This window comes from Balaenoptera borealis (assembly GCF_965194805.1).
Source record: "Balaenoptera borealis genome assembly, chromosome: 4".
Lineage (NCBI taxonomy): Eukaryota > Metazoa > Chordata > Mammalia > Artiodactyla > Balaenopteridae > Balaenoptera > Balaenoptera borealis.
Window position 1 is genome coordinate 3,748,304 of NC_138861.1, and position 20,946 is coordinate 3,769,249.

The 20,946-nt window shown below is 44.7% G+C and overlaps 1 protein-coding gene across 13 annotated transcripts in view; it reads left to right on the plus strand.

Annotated features, from left to right (window-relative positions):
* Positions 1 to 20,946, plus strand: part of RAPGEF2 (Rap guanine nucleotide exchange factor 2) — a 251,541-nt gene that overhangs the window by 87,501 nt on the left and 143,094 nt on the right. For 12 of the 13 annotated variants that reach the window (XM_082391303.1, XM_082391287.1, XM_082391286.1 and 9 more), the window contains 2 exons: positions 3,122 to 3,178; positions 16,943 to 17,026. In XM_082391303.1, the coding sequence (XP_082247429.1) occupies positions 3,122 to 3,178; positions 16,943 to 17,026 (141 nt within the window). The remainder of the gene's footprint in view (positions 1 to 3,121; positions 3,179 to 16,942; positions 17,027 to 20,946) is intronic. The other variant, XM_082391302.1, reaches the window with a different exon arrangement.

Sequence of the window (20,946 nt, forward strand, 5' to 3'; positions counted from 1 at the left end):
GTATACATATATACATACTACATATATATACACACGCACACTATATAGAGAATAACATATATGGTTATATGTATGTGAGAGTGTGTGTGTATACATATATATATACATACTGCATATATAGTATAACATATATGGTTATATGTATGTGAGTTTGTATACATGTATATTCTTTAGCATTATGAATGAGTGTAATTATTATTATACAGGCGGTTTTAGACATTAAGGAACAACTCTGGCTAGTATATTCTTTAGGAATTCAGGGAAGATCAGTATGCTTTTGATAAAACATTCCTTAACAATGTTTAAAGGAAAAAAAAGCATTTTGGTACTGTTTCCATTTATTTAGAACACTGTCCTATAGAAGATTTTATCTTGACTTTCTCATGGCGCTAGGTTAGTTGATTTGTGCAGTCAGCAGTTATCCACTGCAGTCCTACTACGTGCTAAACATCCAGGCAGGCCATGAAGAAACAGCAGTGAAGTGGACCAAGCCCCTGCCGTTCCTGGTGGGGCAGACAGGATTTAGATGTTAGCACGTCGGGCATGGTAAGAGTGGATGCTGGGCCGCTTTGACTTTGTGGCTGAAAGGAGGAAACACCTGGGTTGGCTCAGCTGTGCGGAGACCCCTGCCGTGCCGACGGGCCCCCGATGCCCCACGGTGGGAAAAGGCAGGGGCCGTGGGAGGGTAAGCATAGGATGCTAGTGTAGTCAGCAGTGCAGGGCTGCGTATTCCAGGATAGGAGTTGGGATTTTCACGTGAAGGCAGTGGAGATTAAGAGCAGGTGTGAGGTAGAAGCCCGCGCCCCGCAAGGAAGAAAGATCCCGCGTGCCGCGACTAAGACCCTGTGCGGCCAACATACATACATGCATACATACATACATACATAAATACATAAGCAAGCGAGCAGGTGTGAGGTGATGTGACGTCGTGTCTGGAGAATGGACAGCAGGTGTGCAGAACAGACGCGGACTCTACCCGTGTGGTCCTGGTAGGAGATGGCAGTGGGAAGGTGGCTCAGACTGCGTTTTCACGGGCAGGTGGTGAATGTGGGCTGCCTGGGAGGGTGGGTTTTGGAAACGGGATGTGGCGGAAAGATGGGATTTGAAGGAGAGGGAGGAGAGTCAAGGATGGCGACTCCAAGGATTGTGGCCTACACGATTGGGTTCTGACTGTGGGAAAGCAGATTTTGGGGGAAGGAACTTATGATCTGTTGGACGATTTGAACATGGAGCGGCTATTCCGCCGAGTAGGCATGTAGATGCGTGGTGTCACGGTGAGAGGTTAGGTGTGGGGCATGGCTTTGGAGCCGTCAGCTTGCGGATTACGTTAAAAATCACAGACTGGATGAGGTTACATGGTGCAGTGGAGAAGAGGGCGGACAGCCCCTGGAGGTGATGCATTTCGAGTCAGGTAGAGGAGTGGGAGGGGCAGAGGGTCCAAAGGAGACTGAAAAAATGACGAGTAAGAGGAAAACCAGGAGACTTAGAGCAGAAAACGCTGTAAGGAAAAGGGAGTCATCACGTGTTGCTGAGAAGTGGCATTAATACAAGGTCAGAAAAGATTGAGATAACACAGAGGAAGCTGACACCTTTCAGAGTTGTTTTTGTTTTTTGGCCGCAGGGCTTGTGGGTTCTAAGTTCCCCAACCAGGGATTGAACCCCGGCCCTGTCAGTGGAAGCACGGAGTCCTACCCACTAGGCCTCCAGCAGCTACCCCCAGCCCCCCTTTTTTCTGAGTTTCAGGGACCCAGTGATGGAGGAGAGGGAGGAGGGCGAGAGAATGGAGACAGTGTATTCACATAGACAACTCTAAAAGGAGAATTTCTGTTGTGGGAAAAGCGGACTGTGGATAGTAGCTAGAGGGGGATATGGGGTCAAGCATGTCTCCTTCCCCACACAGTGGGCGATCCCCATAAGGTGTGTTTGTGTATCAAGGAAGCGATTTAGGAGAGAGGGAGAAACGGATGATGGTGTGGGAGGGGTGAGCCCGCAGGAGTACAGGGTCCACCGTAGAAGGACTGAGATCCAGTGAAAAGGGTGTAACAGGAAACAGGGCAGAGCCGGTTACATAATTTAAAGACCTGGTATTTTTAGACCCATTAGTTGTGTCCCTCATCCTTTCCCAGGAAGAATTGGTATGGTGCAGTCTATTAAAACTATGTTTAACGATGTATATTCAAGGTTCGATGCTACCTTCTGGAGTTAAGTGAAAGTTTCGGGTAAGGGATTGAGAGGCTGAGGGGTCCTCTGAAGCAGGGTGCTGGTTGTGGGACGATCAAGGCAAAAGAGAACCCGGGAGGGTCGTTTTCAAGTGAAAAATCAAGAGCGTGCCAACAGCGGAAAGATGGATGTGTGTAGATCCCCGTGTTTCACAGACGGGGCTGGTAGCCCCACTGACCAAAATGGCACTGCTGTTGAAATAGTCACTTTTACAGCCAGCCTTTTCTGTTTCCTAGTTCCTTCTTAAGAAGAAGTAGTCCTTTTCTCTTTTGCATTTCTGTAACTTCTGGGAAATTTTACATGGTAATTTTGAGGTAATTTTGAATATTTAAACATTTATTCATGTTTTCTATAATTTTCATAGTTTATTTTCCTCAGGGATGAATCATTTGAAGTAAATAAATCTTTAAGTTGTAAAGCGTTCATTTAGTCCTTAGTCATAAAAATACGCACTTTAATAAAAGCCTACTTTTGTCTGAAATTCCATACTGTTAAGTAACATTAATGTTAAACTGTGAATTATGTTGTCACTTTTTAAGTTAATAGGTTTTCCTTTCTGATTTTCAGGTTCTTTCTCATTTTCTGTTTACCTTGGGGAACATTAATTTGTCCACATGTCATTTACAAAGTATAAAACACATACAGTTTTGTTCCCTATGAAATAAACTGGGTGAAGCTGACATCTAACAAAATGTTTCTTTTCTAGCATCTCTTTATCAGATTTCATTTTATTTTGTTAACCTAGGCACCACAAATATTTATCTTGAGGCCAATAAATGATTGTGACAATTCATAAAAGTAATGTTAATTTTCTACATAATGTCTCATTTACGTTTTTAAACTATTAGTATGTTTTTTCATGACAAACGATGAACTCATGTCTTTATTTTTTGTTTTACAGGTTAATGTGTGAAACTGTGAGATATGAAAGACATGAAGCCAATGAAGTTTTATACTAGTAGGTGTTTCCTCTGTCTTTGCACAATGTGTAATGCAGCAGCTAGATGATGGCCTTAAAGTATCAAAGAAGTACTAGGGGCACCTTGCCAAGTCAGCCCTGCCTTAATTTTGCATTAACTTTTATTGCATAATTTAGAAATGTGAAGCATTTCAACTATTTCAGTCCTTTGCTGATAAGTTCACATCAGCATCTATATGTTTCTCACTTGTAGTTAGAGATAGTATTTCACATTACAGAGTATTTTGACTTTTATGAAATGAGAAATAGTGTAGAGTCTTTCCAAAGGAAAGTTTCTTCTTTAAATCATATTGATGTTCCTTTTAAGATCTGTAACGTACTGCTTGAAAAAATGGCAACTAATTTTTTAAGCAATGTGGTAAACATTCAGTAGATAAATATTGGTGTGTTAGGGATACGTAAGCTCTGATTTACTAGACAGATTGTTTTGTTAATGTTTGCTGTGAATGACGGTTGTTCTGTTGACTTTCCTTCCTGTTTTTCAAGGCACTTACTAAGTAATTACTACTTTCCATGCATATTATAGGGAATCTTTATTGAAATAAATAAAATACAGCTTCTGTCCTGAGAGAGGCTATAATCTTTTGAGGGAGGTAGAAATAGAAAAAAGGAAAGCAACAACAATAAAAACTAACCCACCAGAGTAGCTGAGACTATAGGTTTGTACAGAAGGGGCGCAGGGGGAGGGTCTCGGAGAAGGGGCCCTTTGCCCTGGGTCTCCTGGCGTGTCTGGTGGTCTCGCGGGACTTTCTTGGCAGGAGGCACTGTCTGTACAGGGGCAGAGGGGGAGGGGCCTGGCGTCCCGTGTTGAACAATGCGGCCAGTTTAGTGCGCATGGCCTGGGGTGTGTGGAGTCAGGAGAAGGGGCAGGCCACAGTCACGCTTGCGTGTGACTGTGTTGTTGAAAAAGTCATCCTCGATTCTTTAGGCGACTGGAAATGAGTGCTTTTCCTCCTCAATTACATTTTATCCTGGAAAATTACAGATGTTCACAGTATTAGCGACAGTAGTAAAACAGGCCCCCGTGGACTCACCATGCCACGTTGTCGACTGATAAGTAATGATGTTTCATCTCTTACTCCACCTCCAGTGGATTATTTTGAAGTAAATCCAGACATATCAATTCAGCCATCATTGTTTTGATATGTGTTTTTATCTTTAAAAGATAGACTTAAAAAAAAAAACTTAACCACAATAATATCATCAAACCTTAAAAAATAATTCTTTCATATCATGAAAATAATCAAATTTCTTTGTCTCAAATTTGTTTTGGTACAGGTTGTTTATTGGTTGTCTTTCTTAAGTCTCTTTTAGTCTGTAGGTAGGCGGCCAGTTTTCAAGCAGCTAAATGATGTGACCAGACGCCTCCCAGCCCCACACATCCCCTGAGATAATATCCGTGTCTGCCTGGAAACACAAAGGGTGGATTAGATTGAGTGGACGGGCAGGGAAATCTGTTAGAGAATTGCAGTCATCTGAGGTGACAGTGCTTGAACTTGGGCAGATAAAGGAATGGGGCCGTCACGGATGGATTTCAGAAGATATGGGTGGATCTGATGCAGGATGGTTCTTGGCTGTCAATATCCATCTAGGGCTTCAGAGAACATACATGCAATGGAGAAGAGTCGTAAATAACCCAGACATAATTGGTAATGAGAAAACTCACACCAGGGGCAAACGCCCTTAACATATTTATCCTTGAAGGAATCATTATGTAACTAACTTAAGACTATTTGTTCTCTTTCAGGAGCAATTAAAAGCTATCCGTTTAATGGGTGTACACCTGTCAGGGTTGGCAATCTCCGATGAATATTATTGACGTGTGTTTTAGCAGTGCAGTGGCAGTCAGCGTCAGCTTTCTATTACTTTGTCCTTTCCCTCTGAAATATGGTTTGGGCCGTGTCGATGATGAGGCAGTAGCAAACGTGTAACAAGCCCTTCGTCCGTCCCACACACTCGAATCCGTGCTCTCTGTGTGCATTGATTTAATTCCTCCTTGCAGCCGTCTTGCAGGTAGATCTTTCATCACCCCCGTTTTACATGTGAGGGTGCTGAGGCTTGTGTCACAGCTCAACTCGGGATCTGGACTTGGGCCCAGACCTGGTGACTCTGCAGCCCTAGCTGCCCCCCACACAGCGGCATTTCCCAGCCTTCTTCACGCCTCTGTGGAAAATGGTGCTGTGTTCATGCAGGCGCGAGGACTGCATCTCTCCCTGGGGTGGCCTCCCCAAGGGGTGATGGCGGCCCCTGAAACCCGCCAGCACTTCTGCCCACATTGTGCCGGCTTCCTGACAATTATTATTCATTTTTCTTTTAAATGGAAGGTAGATTGCAGTGTTTTAAATATATTTGCTTTTTCTTTTTAAAGTCAGTTTAGGCAGTGAATGTGAGCCCTGCTGATCATGTGAAGCCCTGGCTTGGATAATCCTAAATTGAATGCATTTAGGAGTTTGCAGCAAGAGTGGACTGTAGTAATTGTTTGTTTTGGACTAATTAGAATGAGGTGGCAGCGTTAGTAAGCAGTGAAGAATCTATGGGTATTTGGTAGATCATGATTTCCTATGACCAAAAATTCAGAGACTAAGTGTAGATACCCTCAGTCAGATTCCTAGTATTTGGCCAAGCTTGTGTTGAAGGGTAGTGGGAGGATGTTCCTCTGTGATCCTTGAACAGACTTGTCTCTGCTCTGAGCAGTTGGTGTAAGCACGGTTTTGAAAATTAAAGAACGCTTGTATTTGGGGTGTATATAAGTCTGCGATAATAATACCACCCCTCTTTTTTGGGACCTGTTGTCATTACCTCTTGGGGGGAATGACTTGTCTGTGCTTGAGCCTGGAGAACAACAGTGCAGTAGGAATATCAGAGACTTTCAGAATTTTGTTTTATGACCAAGAGATGAGTATTCATTTTCCTTATTATGTTTGCGTGCTGGTGACGTCCGAGTCTATGATTCTCCTAATTTCACCAGGTAAATATAGGACTCTTTTGATCCACCTCTGTGCCTCCGTTTTCTTACCTGTAAAGTGGGGACAGTGATGGCAGGGCTCAGTGTCTCTGGCTGGCGTGAGGCTGAGATGCAGGGCTCTGTGTGAAGGAAGCAGAGCAGGGCGCATGTGGTCGGTGCTCGGAAATGTCAGCCGCGGGCGGCGTTCTCACTCCGTTCCCTGTTTTGGTCATTTACATTTTGTCCTCCCAGTGTTTTAGCTGCTTTAAACTTTCTTTAGGAAGGAATTATGACAGCAGTGTTCTAATTCCCCTGGTGTTACTGTTTTAAGTATGTTTAACAGTTTTAAGTATGGCAAACAGTATGCCCTTTTAAATTATATTGTGATTCAGGAGAGAGTTGTGGTTCTGATAAAGTGGAATTTTTAAAGTGTAGACTTGCCCATTTAATTAGGTACGATTAGTTGAGCTGTACACACTGGACAGGAACATCAGGTACCTTCTGCCTTTCTTTCATTTGTTATTTGTTAGATGCTGGGTATTTTGCTAGCTTGGAAATACTAAGTGAGATAATATTCATTTCACCTGAGGGACTTATTTTAGAGAATTTAAGAAAGGAGATAAACAAATGCGTCCATTCTCTTTACTTTTTCTTTAATGGCCAGCCATCCTCACCATTTCAGTTTAAGACATAGTTACATGTAAAGTGCTAAAAACCTTTGGATCAGCAACTCAACCATTAAAATATATATTTTTTAAAGCGTGCACACACAGCCGCTCTATAAACACGGGTATCGCTGAACCGCGGGCCCGATTCCCACGCACGGGTCGGACTGGATGCTTTGGTTTCCAGAAGAGTTTTCAGAGCACTTTGTTAAGGGGTTTGTCTCCCCTTATTGCAGGAGAGGAAACTGTTCCTTTCTCAGAAGAAGCTGCATTGAGGCTAGTGGAGTCTTTTCAGGCGTTTTCACTGAAATCTGTAACCTCCGAACCTCAGGCCCAGCTGTCCCTCTGCCTACGCCTACCCGTCTCTTCAGGCTGCGGCTGGGTTTCCCGTTTCCACGGCAGCTGCCCCAGGTGCCCCCTCGCCCTGTCCACTCCGCGTCCCCCTCCCCCTCCTCCAGTGGCCCACCTGGGCTCAGAGCTGCCTGTGCTCCTGTCCCCTCCCCTCCTGGAGGCAGAGCTGCCCCCTCGCCCCTGGGTCCCGCCCTGTTTCCCACACCGGGTGAGTTGCCATGTCTCTGTCCTTAGGAAGCTCTCCTGGGCTCTGGCCCATATCCAGTTACTGTACTGCTTTCTCCTTTCGGATGTGGCCAAGCTTTTATTTATTTTTACATCGTAGTCTTTTTATTTTAATTTTTTAAATTTTTAAAATTTTTATTATTTTTAATATATTTCTTTAATTTATTTATTTTTGGCTGAGTTGGGTCTTTGTTGCTGCGCGCGGGCTTTCTCCAGTTGCGGCAAGTGAGGGCTACTCTTCGTTGCGGTGCATGGGCTTCTCATTGCGGTGGCTTCTCTTGTTGCGGAGCATGGGCTCTAGGCGCCTGGGCTCAGTAGTTGTGGCACGTGGGCTCAGTAGTTGTGGCTCACGGGCTCAGTAGTTGTGGCGCACGGGCTTAGTTGCTCCGCAGCATGTGGGACCTTCCCGGACCAGGGCTTGAACCCATGTCCCCTGCATTGGCAGGTGGCTTCTTAACCACTGTGCCACAAGGGAAGCCCTATATCGTAGTCTTCTAAAAAAATTTTTACAAAAGCACTATCTACTACCTAGGTTGCTTTGCTTTTTTTGTTTATTTTCCCTCAGGAGACAAAATACTTCAAATCTGCCTTCCTTTCTTCCCCAGCAATATGTAACCACTATTTGGAGTGTCCACGTTTCCATAAGTTTACTGTGCTTGTGTGTGTGTATAAGGAAAAAGTGAAACCTGAGGTTTTCGTTGACTTGAAGGCATGACACCTCTAAAGACTTAGCCTTTGCACAGACTTGTAGGATAAAGATGCTCAGCCCTGAGCTTGGCGTGTTGTGATGTACACGTGTGCTCTATGTAAGTATGACAGTTCAAATAGGCACGCATGGATACACGCATACCCACAAATAGACTTAAGATTGTTTTACGTACGTATGGTGATACTTTAAGCTTTCTTGCCAATAATGATATTTTTATATTTACTGTTAGTCTTTGAATGAAAATGTTTTACTTTTGTGGTGAGTCAAAGAGTAGTAAAATAAAAACATTAACAAATGTATTTCGTCTGTAAACTCCATCAGGGCAGGGACTGTGTTTAGTTCAGATTTACATGTGCCATGCCCAGCACAGACATTTGCATCTTGTCTGCTCTCTGTTGTTATTTTTTGCATTTATTTCAAGGGATATATTCCTTTGCTAGATCAGCAGGAAAAGACCTTCTTTATGGCCTAACTTCTGGGTAAAACAGCCGACTGCACGTTAGGTGTTTGGTTCTTTGTATCAATTCTCTGTGAAACTACTTAGTGAATAAAAACCTCTGAACTCCTCTTAACTATAGGTGTTCACAGTAACATGTAGCTCTCTCCCTGTGCTTTCTGGTCATTGCGGGTCATGGTGCTTGTGAGCTGGTCGTGCCTTTCCCATCACCTGGGACCTTGGCAGTTGGTGGGCGGATTTGGTGTGAGTTTGGTCAGTCTCTGGATGTCTGAGTTCTGTTTAGCAGTTCGGGTGCCAGTTTTCTGTAGAAGAGGGACAGGTTTGTCGTGCAAATGAAACTGCAGTGTGTCACTGAAAGATGCAGATTTGTGAATTAATTTCATGACCCATTGGTAGTTTTCAGAAGAGTGAATTTTGGCTGCTCTCTTAAATTTGAGAAATTGTCGAGCCCTTGGGTGTAGCCCTCTGCCCTCAGTCTAGCTGAATCATTGATTGATGGATTGCCATAAGTATGTAATCTGCAGTGACTTTTTTTCTTTCATTCAAAAATAAGTTTATTGAGTAACTTCATGACTCCCAAGACATCACCCCCTCATTTCATTTTTAAAATGGATTTTATAAATTTAAGAATGACTGCACAGTGAAGTCTGTAGAATCTTTGGCTTTACTAATTCTTTAGTATTGTTCTTTATATTGTTCCCTCTGCTTGTTAAGTGAATCATCACAGGTAAAAAAATTATGTCCACTTATCCCCCATATTTTCAAAATATATATTTTTCAAAACAAAAATATTTTCAAAATACTTTAATATATTCAAAATATAAAGCTGAAATATCCTCAGTATTTCCATCAGTTTTCAGAGTTTTTATTGATGTTACTGATTTATCCTGTTTGTTGGTCTAAGCCCCTATAATTTATTGAGAGAAGGCTAAGAATTTTCTGAAAAACTTAATGTTAAAATGATGCTTTTTTCCTTCAGAGTTTTAAGTGATAAAAGTGAAGTAACTTCCTTACAATTTAGAACTTTCAGGAAATGGAACAAAAAGTTACCCTCTACTTTTAGAATGTGTTGTTTTCATAAGTGTGGGAATTTGTGATTAAATATTATGAAGCGTATAATTTTATAGTACAGTATTGCTATTCTGTACGTCAGAAATGTACATTTTAACTCTCCGTAGAACTCTTTCTATCATACGTTCTACACTTTATGCCTGAGTACATCCCGCTGGTGTGTGCACTTCACCTTTCTTTTGACCGTGACCTGGTGTTGTCAGGGCCCACACTGGCCATGTAGCATTAACTTTTCTTGTGAGCTTACTTTGTGCCGTTGGCCGTACAAAAATACACAAGACATGTTCTGTCTTTGAGCTTAAAGCTTAGAGCCCCATCAGAGGAGCAAGAAAAAAAATGATTAAACTTTTTGATACATCCAACAGCAGAAGTGATGTAATGTATTTGTGAAAAAGCGTACAGTTATTGTGTATCTGAAAAGCCATCTGCATCTTGGAAGGTGGCCATTGTTAGGACTTCTGTTTTAAGCCCTGGAACACTTCGTTCATAGGAAATCCGGCTCGGATCCACTTCAGTAGCCGTGGGGGTGGGAAGAGGGCTGGACAGGCTTCTGTCCCAAGGGGCTCGCCACGTCCTACTGAATCAACTGCTGCATTCCCAGGAGAGGGGTAGAGGGTAATTTATTGTCAGCAGGTAAAATTATTCCTGCTTTGGTTATCGGCATACCTGTACATCTGAGAGAACAAGTCTGTGCCGGTCAGAGGGGTCTAGTAACAGGGCAGGGGGCCAAGAGCGAGGCCGCGAACTTCAGCAGAGGCTTCGGGGCGGAGCCCGCAGAATGGGATGGGGGGTTGTGCCGAGGGAGAAATTTAGGAGGACCTTCTGTTTTCTGGCTTTACCCTTGCGTTGGATGACGTTGCTGGGACAGCAGATACAGGGAAAGAGACGGGTGCTTTCCTAGGGTGGTCACGGGTGCCTGGCCCTCTGGGCTCCTTGCGAGCGGTCTCCACTTACTTCGTGGAACTTTGGATGGTCCTCGTTTTATTGCCCATCTGGTTTCTTAGCTCAAGATGGGGAGCCGGTAGGCCCGGGTGGTAGGAACCCCGTTCCCACCTCTCCCAGGTGCCGCCGGCTTCGTTGTTTGGACGTGGCGTGGCATCTGGGTCGTACCTATCATAGAAGGCAGCCTCCCTTTCTAAACGGCCCCGAGCCCTGACGCGTGTCGGCCCGCGCGGCTGCGTGCGCCCCCTTCTCCCCGAGCGGGCGTCCTCTCCACCGTTTCTGGACGTTTCCGCGCGCTTGCCGCCTCGTGCGTCTCCGGGCCCCGCTGCCGCCGTAGGTGCGGCCCGCGTGCAGCGCCGCAGGGTGCGCTCCGCCCCAGGCCCTTGTGCCCGTGCGGCGCGGTGCTGCCCCTCCCCGTACCCGCGGCGCCCTCCTTGGGCGCTGACTTCTGGTCCCGGGCTGTTCGTTGTTCTGCGTGGGGACCAGTCCTTCAGCTTCTGTTGGTTGACTCACCCGCGGCCCTGCAGACACACACGCAGAGACGTGGGTTAGGTGTCGGCTTGTGGCCGGCAGGAGTGGGTGTGAGCCCCGCGTGCACGCGGGCACGGGTGCCCTTGCCCAGCGCCCCTCCCCCGTCGCCCCCCCCCCCCACCTTTGCAGCCTTTTGGGCAACTGGGCTCCACCTAAGTTTCCGCGTTGTATTAACAACTGAATAAAGTAGCTTTTTCCCAAGTTGCCCTTTTGCCCTCTCATAGCCGCCTTTGCTGACCTAATTCGTGTTCTGGGGTGTGTGAGCTTGTTATCCTTTCAGCCGCCTTGTCAGCGTGGCCTTGGCCCCTCGTATTCCTTTCCCCCGTCCGGCTCCGTGGACGGGACGCGCGGCTGCGGCCGCAGCCCTTCCGTGGGGCGACACCGCCACCTCGCGCGCCGCCGGGGTACTGCGGAGGGCGTCCTGCCGGCCTCGCCGCGCTTCTCCGCCCCCGGTGAGCTGCAACTCGCGTCCTGGACTTTCAGGCGTTGTAGCACCAAATCTGAGCTGGTGTCTATTCAGCTGTTAATGCACTGCTTAATAAAACGTCTGAGTGCCAGTCGAGCCGTATCCAGTGTGTCTGCTGGGGGCACTGAGTTGCTAGAGCGGTTTAAGAGCTGATGGGAGAAGGCTTCCGAGGTAGATGACGATGGCGCCCTGCTTCGTGTGGGCAAGTCCAGAGCGTCTGGGAACCCAGGAGGGAGGGACCCACTTTATTTGGAAGATACGAGAACGTTTCTCAGAGGGAAGTGGTTGTTAACCTGGAATTCAGAGGGCGAGGGATGAGTTTCCTAGGCAGGAGGTTCCCTTTAGGAGCGGGAACATGAAGCCCAGGGTCTGCTGGGGTTTGGAGCAGAGAGGACAGGTGTAGGCTGACCCTTTCAGGGTGGGCTGTGAGGGAGGGAAGAGAGGAAGAGAAGCAGTGTTTTCTGTCCTTGCTCTGCAAGGTGCTTGTGTCATTAAATCAGAGTGACGTTGTGAAGAGGGACTAATTTGCTAGATGTACCTCTTTAACCTTTAGGCTTCTCTCCTCTCCCTGTTACTGGTGATATAAGACTAAAGTTACTTGGAATAACTCTAACTGACCATTTCCAAGATTCAGCTTTTACCATTTCAACAACCCTTGATGGAACTCCTTAGCTCGTAGTTTTAAAACATAAAACAACTATTTGAGAAAAATTAAAATGACATTAGCGAATGAAACTAGTTGTATCGGCAGTCGACAGAGTTGTGGTGTTTTTTTTTTTTTTCCCCTGCCATTTGTTCCAGTTGGGGCTTGATTTCTAGGCAGTTTTTCTCATGGTTTTTCAACTTGACAAGCCCCCACGCATAAGAATCACCTGGGATGTTTGTTTAGACGGCATCGTGATGGGTCTCCCACCCTTGATCAGGTACTGGGGTGTTGGTGGGATGAGTAGAGCCTGCGAACATTACGAATAATAATAATTATTATTATACTAATCAGTCTTCTGTTAGCCAGCTTCATTGCCAGTGTGTCTGCAAGCAAGATCTCGGATTCATTTTGCTTCCCCTCTAAGTGTAGGCAAGTTTGATGCTGTTACTGCTAGGTGATTTCTTTTTCATCTTTTCTTTTAAAGAACAAACAGTCATCGCTTGGCACCTATAGAGCCCCTCAGGTGACAGGTGCCCTGTGAGAAGGGGCGTATTTGCAGACCTTGAAGGGAAGGGTCGTGCCTCGTGCTGAAACACTGCCTGCCTGACGCGTAATTATACATGAGAGGGGGACAGGGTAGCACAGTGGTTTCAGATGAGGTCAGGAGACTTTTCTGGCCGATTAAGACTGAGTAAAACAGATTTTATGGGGGCATCTCACAACGAGGAATTTTCAGAACAGAAACCAAACCTGAATCCTGTGGGGTGTGGGTGTGAAAGGTGAGGGGGTGTGTTTTTCTAGCTTACAGCTGTTTCCAGAGCATCTTTAAAATGAGACTCATTGTTTTTGTATTCTTAGTTCTAATTAGTTTGCTTTTGTAAGACATGAATCTTTAAAAGAGACAGCTCACTAATAAAGACATCATGACTGTCTTATTTGGCATGGTAGTAAATGCTCACCAGATCCAGTCAGCGTTCGAATGGTCATTCTCTGCAGATGCCTCCACCAGCAAACACAGCTCTTGCGAGTTAGGATTTGAATTTTTTGGAAAAGGGAGAGAAACAGGCAAATGAAATTATAATAAGTGACAGGGATTGGGGACCAGTTTCTTCTCTTCACTTCCTTAAATCTGTGCCAAGGCTTTCCTGATACGAAGAGTCAGCCCTAAGTGTAGGGTAATCGGTGGGTATTCAGGGGGCCAGAATGTTTGCTGTCACAAGTGTCTTATCCATTTTGGACATGGGTTGCCTTTTACTTCACGCGTGTTTTATGATCAGCTCCAGGAAAGCTGAGTTTACAAACATTGTGTTAATTTTGTCCATAGTAATTTTACTTTCAGAAAGGACAGATGTGGAGTAACTAAAAAGCCAGGGGATGTTTGTTACGTTCTCTGTGTCACAATTCATCTGGACCATGGTGACGTTTATTGTGCTTCTTACCATGGTAACAACTACGGGATGGTCACTCTTTGTGTTTACTGAGCCTCTGCACAGCTCTGGTCACATGCCTAGTTAGTGGTGATCAACCTTGATTTCCTACTAGATTTCATTTCCCTCGACCAATCTTTTGGTGATAAAGGGAACGTGGTAAGTGCAAGAGCAGATAAAAGTTTACAAGATAATTCCTTTTTTCTTCTTTTTATTTCAGTGTTTTATTACTTGTTAAAAAAAATTTAAACTATTTTTGCATCTGACAGGACACATTTTTACTCGACAGAAATCAGAATTAATAATAATGCTTTCACCTTATGTTAAGGAAAACAAGTACGTTTTTCCCCCTAAGCTAGGTGAATGATTGTTTTAAATTTATTTATTTATTTTTGGCTGCGTTGGGTCTTTGTTTCTGTGCGCTGGCTTCCTCTAGTTGCGGCGAGCGGGGGCTACTCTTCGTTGCGGTGCGCGGGCTTCTCATTGCAGTGGCTTCTCTTGTTGTGGAGCACGGGCTCTAGGCGCGTGGGCTTCAGTAGTTGCATCATGCAGGCTCAGTAGTTGTGGCTCGCGGGTTCTAGAGCGCAGGTTTCAGTAGTTGTGGCGCACGGGCTTAGTTGCTCCGCGGCATGTGGGATCTTCCTGGACCAGGGCTCGAACCCGTGTCCCCTGAATTAGCAGGTGGATTCTTAATCACTGCGCCACCAGGGAAGTCCTAGGTGAATGATTGTTGATTGCAAAAGCTCATGACTAAACACTAGAGAGAAAGGGGTATAAATTATTTTTTGAAGTACTTTGCATTTTCATTTGAGAAATCATTTTACTTTGATGGTTTCATTGGAACTAAAGTCTATTTGACAATATTTTCCTTCATGTTTTCTTGAGGCTTTGCTATTGAGGACTAAGCAGTTGTGAAATTGGTAAAGAATGGGCTTGGGAGGAAACAGTGACTTGCTGTTGATTTGCTCTGGAAGCAGATAGCAATGAAAGTGATTAGGTGACATTGATTAGTGTGTTAAATAACTTAATTATTCAGAATTTTAAATAGAACTTGGTGGTCTTTGGAAACTTCTGGAATCCATGTGCCAAAAGGAAAAAAAGAGTGAAAAGGTTTGGCAGAGGTTGCGGAAGACTGCTTTGCAACCCACATGTGGTTTGCTGGGCTGCAGCTTCCAGGCTGTCCTCGTAGAAGGGATGGGGTAGGCTGTGTGCCTCCTTCTAGTGGTTAGGATGTGGACAGGTGTGGGTTGGGAGCTGCCCCTTAGAGTCTGGGATGGAGGCCACGGGCCGGGGTGAGCGAGCCACACAGGGAGAGAGCCTGGGTTCCCGACACCAGGCTGTCACTACACGTGTGAGAGAAATGGGCTCCTCCATTGTTCGGCCACTGCTGTGTCGGGCTTTCTGCTTTGTTTTCATAGTAGCTGAGCCTGTATCCTGACTAATAAATTTGATAAACTTGCCTCTATAAAATAAAACAACTTAAGGCATGGCACAATCACGATAAAGTTCAAACAGAAGCAGCAAACTGGGGAAAAGGTTGTCACAGCTCATGGCTTCAAAATGCTAATTTTTATAAAGTGCTTCTAGATAAGAAAAAGTCTCATGATTTATAGAAAATTGGCTAAAAGTTATGAACTGATTTCACAGAAAAAGAAATAGGTAGGCCTCATGAACATAAGAAAAAAGATGCTTTTACAATAAAGAAGAAAAATAAAAGTACACTAAGAGGGCTTCCCTGGTGACGCAGTGGTTAAGAATCCGCCTGCCAATGCAGGGGACACGGGTTCGAGCCCTGGTCCGGGAAGATCCCACATGCCGTGGAGCAACTAAGCCCGTGCGCCACCACTACTGAGCCCGCGAGCCACAACTACTGAAGCCCATGTGCCACAACTACTGAAGCCTGCATGCCTAGAGCCCGTGCTCCGCGACAAGAGAAGCCACTGCAATGAGAAGCCCGCGCACCGCAACTAGCGAAAGCCCAGGCGCAGCAAAGAAGACCCAACACAGCCAAAAAAAGTACACTAAAATACAGTTTTCATCGAGCAGATTGGCAAAAACCCCAAAGTGTGATAGACAGCCTCAGGGAAGGAGTACCCCTCAGCCCTCGCTTCAGCTGCACCCCTGGCCTCCCTGCCCAGCTGCCTGGCCTGTGGTCTCCGCACGCACCTCCCTTCCCTTGGCCGAGAATTCTCGTCCCTCGGGAGCCATTGTCTGCTCACTTCCTTTGTTCACATCTGCTCTTCTCAACGAGACTTGTCCACCATATGTTTACAATTATGACACCCCACCCCTATTTTCCTTACCCTGCGGTAACTTATTCCCCAGAGCATGGATTTATAATTTACTAATCTATTAAATTTATTGTTTCCTATGTGTACTGTCCCACCAGAATACAAGTTCCATGAGGGTAGGGATCTTTGTTGTTGTTTCCTGAAGTCTCCTAAGCACCTAGAACAGCCTTCATCCTGAGATTGTTAAACACTGGTTAGAGAAATAGACAGACTCTCCTTGCAAGGCCGTGGGAAGGTGGTGAGCACATGAGGTACTAACTAACCACCGCGACCATGTTTATCAGAGTCACAGTGTCTGTGCCCTTTGGCTCAGCAGCTGCAGCTCTGGTTTTCTGGTCAAGGTTACTCCTGTAGATACAAGATTACTCATCACAGTTTTCGTTTTCTTTTAAAATAACTGCATACACGAGAAACCACTGAAATGACCAGCAGTAGGGGCTTGCTTAAGTCAAATAAGGCACATCCAACAAGACAGCTGTCCCCTGATGGAAAGATCTCTGCGTTAGCACAGAGGAAAGAGCTCTGTAGTGTGTGCCATCTTCTCTGTAAAAAGAAGAGGGTGGAGGGGTAAGAAGGTATGTCCATCCTTGTGTGTGCATGAGGAAGTTCTGAAAGATGCCAGCGAGTGTGGTGGAGAAATGTCGGGGCTTGGGAGACGGGGGAAAGGGTGGGAAAACTCAGGTCCGCTGTTTACCTCTTTGTATTTTTGTTTCATGAAGCAAGGGAAAGTATTTTCAGCTCAAAAAAATTAAACCCAAAACTTGGAATGGTAGGTGCCATAGGTCTAAGGAACGTTTAAAACATTTAAGTATACTGATAAATATCTTTAGCTTATTTAGGTGTGAAAAATAATTTTTAATTCCAATAGTTGAAGAATGGTATTTTAGGTGTGTGTTTTATGACATTTCATTGTTCTTCAGGATTCTACGAGTAATGTGGATACTGTGTGCTTTGTATGTTGTTATTTTAATTTTTTTTGTTGGAGATAATCATTGATTTTATTATCTTCTCTTTTCAGTCCGGATGATATTGGGACCTGCTGGTACATCCTCCTCTCTGGTTCCGTGTTCATCAAGGAATCCATGTTTCTGCCACGAAGCAGGTATTGGATAGACGTTCTGGAGTAGAGTTTCCGTGGAGCTTGAAATCCTTTTGCAGAATGAGTTCTTTTCCCGAATTCCTCTCTCGTCGGATTTCCTGTTCTACTGACACAAAGCAAGGCAGTACCTTGGGGTGTTGGTATATAAATCTTAAGAAAGGACTCTTCTATGTTGTAAACACTGATTCAGCCTCTTTAACAAAGGGCAAGGACAAAGGACGTGCCGGTGACGTGTTACGTGGACGTACCCGGCTAGTTGAGGGCTTGTGTGTTCAGAGGGAATGAAAACTGCCTCCGTAACGGGGTCGCATACACGTCTAAAGAGAGGCCGAGAGGGTTCCCTGGGCCCACGTGGGACGAGAAACAAACCGGGGACTAGGTCACCCCTGGGGACGTTCTCCCTGGGACTTTGGCTCCTGGGTGCTGACTGTTGGTTTATGGCCTGTGTCCCTAAAGCTTGCACCATTTGACGGCCGTGCCCATGTCTTTTCTTCGGATCTTCAGGCCACAGTCTAGGGGGCCGGGCCGGGGCAGCGGTTACCTAGTTCCAAGCAGCTGTGGCCAGAGAGGGTCAAGGCCCCCCTGCCACTAATGTGCTGCCCCTGTGCGGGTTCCTGAGGGTCCCTGGAACCACTGAGTTTCGGGAGTGATTTTTTTCCCCTCATTGTGTGTGTTTCACAATTAAGTATGTTTATTTTGACTAAAGATTTAAAGATTTTAACTGATTAAGTATCTTTATTTAAAACTACTGAATAAATAAATTGACTAAATTTATTAAAGCATAGCAATCTACGCCCCTCCACTCCCCACCTCCTATAACCTAACTCTCTCATAAAAATATTAAGATACATTTCAGAATGGGTCAGAGACATGTGAAGAATGTGTTTTAGAAATGTTTGTAAGAAGAGTAAGCGAGACGGGGAGAGGTCATTTGTTTCGGCCTGGTGAGGTGCAGGAGGTGCCGGGATGGGCCCGGGGTGGCAGGAAGGAGGCCCGAGGTGCCATCTGCGATGGGAGAAGCCTCCGGCGTGGTTCCCAGGCCTCCCCACCCTCCTGCTCCTCCCAGATCAGCTCGGCAGGCATTGTTCTGCTTGGAAAATGGCCCCGTGAGGGAGGGAAGAGCCATTGCCTGTTTGTTTGTTGCTCTTGCAGTAGCACTAGTTACAGGATGGTGGTAGCCCTGGTCATAGTCGTAAACAGAAGTCGTAGTTGTAGTGGTACTAAAATGATGAGAGAACAGTAGCTAAGGCTTTGGTAGGTAGTGCTTTCTGTCTGCCAGGCATCATTTGAAAAGCTTTATTTACATATAAATCATTTAATTTCATGACTGTCGTTTGAAGTAGGTATGGTCGTTACCTGCATTTTTTTTTTTTAAACTTTAAATTTTGAACTAATTTTAGACCTACAGAAAAATTGCAAAAAAATAGTAGAGTTCCCATATACCCCCGTCATCCAGCTTCTCGTAAAATTATAACGTCTTGTGTGACCATAATACAATGAATAAAACCAGGAAATTCACTTTGGTGCAGTACTATTAACTAATCTACAGATCTTTGAATTTCACCGACTTTCCACTAGGCATTCTTTTCTGTTCCAAGATCCTATATAGGATCCCGCCTTGCATTTATTTTTTATTGCTCCTTAGTCTTCTCCAGTCACTGGCAGTTCTTCAGTTTTTCCTTATCTTTCAGGACTTTGATATTTTCGAAGAGTCAGGTGTTTTGTATGATGTTCCTCAATTTGGTTTTGTCTGATGTACTCACATGATTAGAAAGAGGTTTTGCATTTTTGGCAAGATGTTACCTGCATTTTGTGACCGAGGAAACTCTGGCAGTGTAGGCTGGTGGGTGGTTGTCCATCCTCGAAATCTGCCCGTGAGGCTTGGTGTGACCCTGTGAATGAGTCCCGTCATTCAGGGACTCTGTTTCCCAGAGGAGTTGAATAGAACACTCTTCCTTCAAACACAGGACCTACTATTTGCTCTCTTTCTGGGGGCTCTGACTCTATTTCCAAACTTGGAGGTGGGTAGAGGGAAGTAATATTTAAGCATAGGCATGTTTTAAAAATTACATATAATTTTAATGTAAAAAGTAATGATAATTACTATATAAATGCTCAAAGGTAAAGGTAAGGAAAACTATCCTCTGAAGTCTGTCATCCAAGATAATCATCCTTTAATATTCTAGTCTTTTCCCCATCTAGCCTTACATGTATGTGTTCTACATACTTAAGAGCATACTTTATAAACAATTTAATGTCTTGCTAATTTCAATGAAAGGGTATGTATTCGCTTGACTCATTAATGTCAAAAACTCTTTGTAAAGGCTTACTCGTTATGCATTAGGTTGTCTGTTTAATGTTCAGTTATTTGAACTTTCCACAGTTTGGTTAATAATTGTACAGAGTAAGTTTTTGATACTTTTTATTATAAATAGTGGTATAAGGAATGTGATCTGAAGTTTATGCATCTTAGAGAGAACCCAGGTTGGCGACGCCGTGATACAAGGTCTGTTGTACAAATGAAATCTATAGACCGAGTCCCCAGAACGGCACAGGAGCCTGTGGCCGTCTTTCCTGACTACCAGCCATCATCAGCTTCAAGTGACAGCTTGTCCTAACTTGTGGAATGGGAACCCAGTGTTCAGAAGACCGCTGTTCTACAAGAAAGAGGACTTGCAGTTCAGGCCTGTTTGATGAATACATTGGCTTCCACGTCTAATTATTTTCAAAGATGACATGCGTTACTCTTTCTCTGGCTGTCTGTCAAATGCTGGCGAGTCAGGGCTGTAAGGGGGTGAAGAAGGGACGGTGTTTCTGACTGAATGACAAGCCAGCGCTATTTATAGGTTATTTCTTCACGTTGCGCCTGGTGACCTTTGCTGCGTCTGAGTTATTTGTTTCCTTTGGAGATGTTGCCTTAGGGACAGTCCTGAGATTGTTTTCGTAAGAAGGGCCCTCTGCTGGTCCTACCTTAAAGGTTAACATTAGTGAGTCATAGGTATTTTCCTCTCCAGGAAACACTGAGATTTGATTAAAGCGTCATGTGGATGAGGTGTTAGTAGCAGTCTGGTTTTATAAAACAACTAGTTCACAGATGACTGTCTCCATTTACCATGTTTTTCTCATGTTAGCCTGGAAATTGCTTATCCGTATATATAATAAGTAACCTGACCATTCTCTTGAAAGTTTCAACTCATTTTGACGGGTAATTCACCCCGAACAGTTAGTTTTGGATCAAAGCACCTTGGACATTTTCACATTTTTGGCTAATTCTCATGAAATTGCCTTGACATGTGATATCATCCAGTAGGAAGAGTGGTGTACACTGCAGAAAATCTGCCCTTTGGCTTCCAGATTTCATGAGCTTTATTGAATTCCTCAGTTGACATTTAGGCCAGCATTTTATGTTTTTGTTTTTATTTTTAGACAGATAAAGGTGGTTCTGTATTTTGGTTATTCAAGCATGAATATTATTCCTTGATGAGATTTTTAGCATCTGTGGAGCTTATGAATCCCTTTGTGACTGTCAGTGACAACCTATTCACTCTGCCCCACTCCACGCCGTGTCAGTGATAAGATGTTGTTTTATGAGTTTTGTTGTAAACCTATTAGAAGTTTACCGAGTTGTGAAACATGGATATTTGCACAGGTGGCGGTCATGTCACTTATAATGTTGCGTGTAATGCCGTTGATACAATTCAGTGTCTTTGTATGAGCAGAAAGAGGGTGAGCAAAGGCAAGGTAGCAGTACAGCAGAGGTTATTCTCATCCGCATTTAGGAAAAGGCCAGAGTGGACACTTGCCATAGATGAACATAGAAATGGTATAAACGGTACGTGTTTTTCCAAGCCTGTAAGCAAAGCGGTTAGCAGCTGTGGTCCAGGCTGTGTCCTGATGTCTGTGTCCACAGTCGTGGTATGTAG